This window comes from Plectropomus leopardus, unplaced genomic scaffold, assembly GCF_008729295.1.
Source record: "Plectropomus leopardus isolate mb unplaced genomic scaffold, YSFRI_Pleo_2.0 unplaced_scaffold9289, whole genome shotgun sequence".
NCBI lineage: Eukaryota > Metazoa > Chordata > Actinopteri > Perciformes > Serranidae > Plectropomus > Plectropomus leopardus.
Window position 1 is genome coordinate 1 of NW_024702438.1, and position 3,029 is coordinate 3,029.

General features: G+C 40.1%; 1 protein-coding gene across 1 annotated transcript; it reads left to right on the top strand.

The window, feature by feature from the left end:
- Positions 1 to 206: 206 nt before the first annotated feature.
- On the top strand, positions 207 to 2,949 carry LOC121940713 (glycogen phosphorylase, muscle form-like; the record flags this gene model as incomplete). Its single annotated transcript, XM_042483418.1, has 5 exons — positions 207 to 377; positions 1,397 to 1,560; positions 2,409 to 2,523; positions 2,605 to 2,706; positions 2,794 to 2,949. Coding segments are annotated over exons 1-5 (708 nt in total), but the record flags the coding sequence as incomplete, so codon positions are not given.
- Positions 2,950 to 3,029: the final 80 nt, after the last annotated feature.

The window sequence follows — 3,029 nt, forward strand, 5'->3', positions numbered from 1 at the left end:
TAATTATTATAATTTTCACATAATTTTCTTGTACAAATTTTTTGATGAATTTCTTTGCCTTTATTTTCAGGTTGCTCATTGCTTCTGATTCCCATGTTTTGCAAAGAAACCAAGCTAATGTTCTCAGGTTTTAAAGTAATTACATATTTTAATGTCATGGTGACCGTTTTAGTTGTAGTCTTGGATCCGCATGAGTGTGTGTGATAATGTCCTGTCCTTTGTGTGTCCAGGCGTGGGACATCGTTACTCGTACCTGTGCCTACACCAACCACACCGTCCTGCCTGAAGCCCTGGAGCGCTGGCCTGTTGACCTCTTCCAGAACCTGCTCCCTCGTCACCTGGAGATCATCTATGAGATCAACAGGAGGCACCTGGAGGTACGAGGACAGCTCAGCATGGATTTATGAGCAGTTATGAGCATTTTTGCTGCATAAATAATACTCTTTATATAAACTCTATGAGCACTCTGAGATTTAAAGAAATAACCTGATCTGCCATCTTACCCATATCAACATTTAACAATTTCATCAGTGTGTACCCTGAATGAGAGTTCTGCACTGCTCTGAGGTCTTAGCTAAGCCCATACTTACCTCTTTAAAGTGAGGTCGCTGCTCCTGATTATGTTTTATGTTCTTTTTTGAGACTCTGAGAATAAAGTTGTAGTTTTACAAGAAAAAGTTATAATATTTTGAGAATTAAGTCATAATTTTATGAGAATAAAGTCCTATTTTTACGAGAAAGGGGATATTATATAACAGAAATAAACATATTGCCAGCAAACTGTAAACCAGCTGAGAGCAAAGGTGGTCTGTGTGGTATGACACCGGGGCAGTAGCTGCCAAGGCTGCCTGTGCTTTCATCTGTTTTACAGTTTGCTGCTAATATGTTTATTTCTGTAATACAACACCCCCTTTCTCATAAAAATACAACTTTATTCTCATACAATTATGACTTCTTTTCTTGTAAAACTACGACTCAATTCTCGTAAAACTACGACTTCATTCTTGTAAAACTACAACTTCATTCTTGTAATATTACGTTATATTATCGTTTTTCTTATAATATTATGACTTTATTCTTGAAATCTAACATTTTTTTCATTAGCATGGCCCTAATCCTACGCTGTAAGGTGGTATTGATGTTGGCATTAGAGCACGCACACACACACATGCACACACATTCACACACACACACACACACACACACACATTCACACACACACCCACATACAACATTTGTGTTGCAATAACCATTTAAAAAAGGTTAGTGGGCCACAAAGTCAGGTCTCCTCATCTTTTTGCCTGTAAGTCAAGTCTCACAGCAGACTAGTCCAACGCTTCGTCCAATATTTTGCTCTGTCCATCTACTGAGACATCTCTCTCCTTCACCCCTCCAGCGCATTGGCAAGCTTTACCCTGGAGATAATGACCGCCTGCGCCGCATGTCCCTGATTGAGGAAGGGGACAACAAGAAAATCAACATGGCTCACCTGTGCATCGTGGGATCTCATGCTGTCAACGGCGTGGCCCGCATCCACTCTGAAATCATCAAAAACACGGTGTAAGGAAACCTGTTCCATCTCACTCACTCGTGTGTGCTTATATAACATGAGTGGAAAGAAGCCTCCGGCCATGTCTGTGTTTGACATGACTCAACAAATCCTCCGCAGTTACCAAGAAGGTTGAAGAATGTTGATTTAAACTTGGTGTCGGAAGGCAGGGATACTTAGCCTGATTTGCTTCGGGTCTGCTTTTGCAAAATGATTTTAGGTTGTGTCTAGGAATTTAGGACATTTGAGGATGTTTCTAGGATTTGAGACAATTTTAGGATTTTAGGTCATTTCTATAAATTTAGGACATTTCTAGGATTTTAAGACATTTGTAAGATTTTAGGACATTTCTCGGATTTCAGGACATTTCTAGGATTTGAAGACATTTTTAGCATTTTGGGTCACTTCTAGGAATTTAGGGCATTTCTAAGATTTTAAGACATTTTTAGGATGTTTTTAGGATTTTAAGACATTTTAGGATTTTGGAATGTTTCTAGGACTTTAGTATAGTTTGAGGATTTTAGGACGTTTCTGGGATTTTAGCACATTTCTAGGATTTTAGGACATTAGGGTCTTAACTAGGACCTGTGTCGGCAGGTGTGGGGGATCCTTCACTGGCACTTTTTTTTCTAACAAACAAGCTCTATTTTGATGCTGTTTTGTGCACTGTTACACCTTATGTATACTAAAAGGACAAAAACAATTCACAGTGTGAATCACTTCATTTTTATTATGAATATTATGCCACCCGACAACCTATCGGAGGCCGGATCTGGCCTGTGGGCTGTAAGTTGAGTATCTCTATTGTAAGGTTTTCTTATGCTGATAACTCTCTTATTGCTGCTTCTGTTCTCCTCAGCTTTAAGGATTTCTACGAAACAGACCCTGATAAGTTCCAGAACAAGACCAACGGCATCACACCGCGCCGCTGGCTGGTCATGTGCAACCCCGGCCTGGCTGAGGTCATCGCAGAGGTGTGTGTGTTCTTCATACACAGTTAATACAGAGAAATGAGGAGTTATTCCAGGAGCTAAAAACTTCTTTGTTTTCTTTAGAGAATTGGTGAGGACTACATCCGTGACCTGGACCAGCTGAAGAAGCTCCTGGATTTTGTGGACGATGACGCCTTCATTCGCGATGTTGCCAAAGTCAAACAAGTGAGAGCTTAAAACGTCTAAACAAAGCTAGTCACTCTCCTCATTGTCTTTGTAATCACATTCCTCTGTTATGACCTCCACTTTCAGGAGAACAAGATGAAGTTTGCAGCCCATCTCGAAGAGCACTACAAGGTGAAGATCAACCCCAACTCCATGTTTGATGTCCAGGTGAAGAGGATCCACGAGTACAAGAGGCAGCTGCTCAACTGCCTGCACATCATCACACTCTACAACCGTGAGGGAGTTTTCCTTTTATCTGAAGCTTTTAAAAAATTAAATAAATGTGGATTCAGAGTTAAGTGGATAATTTATTTTATTTTTTA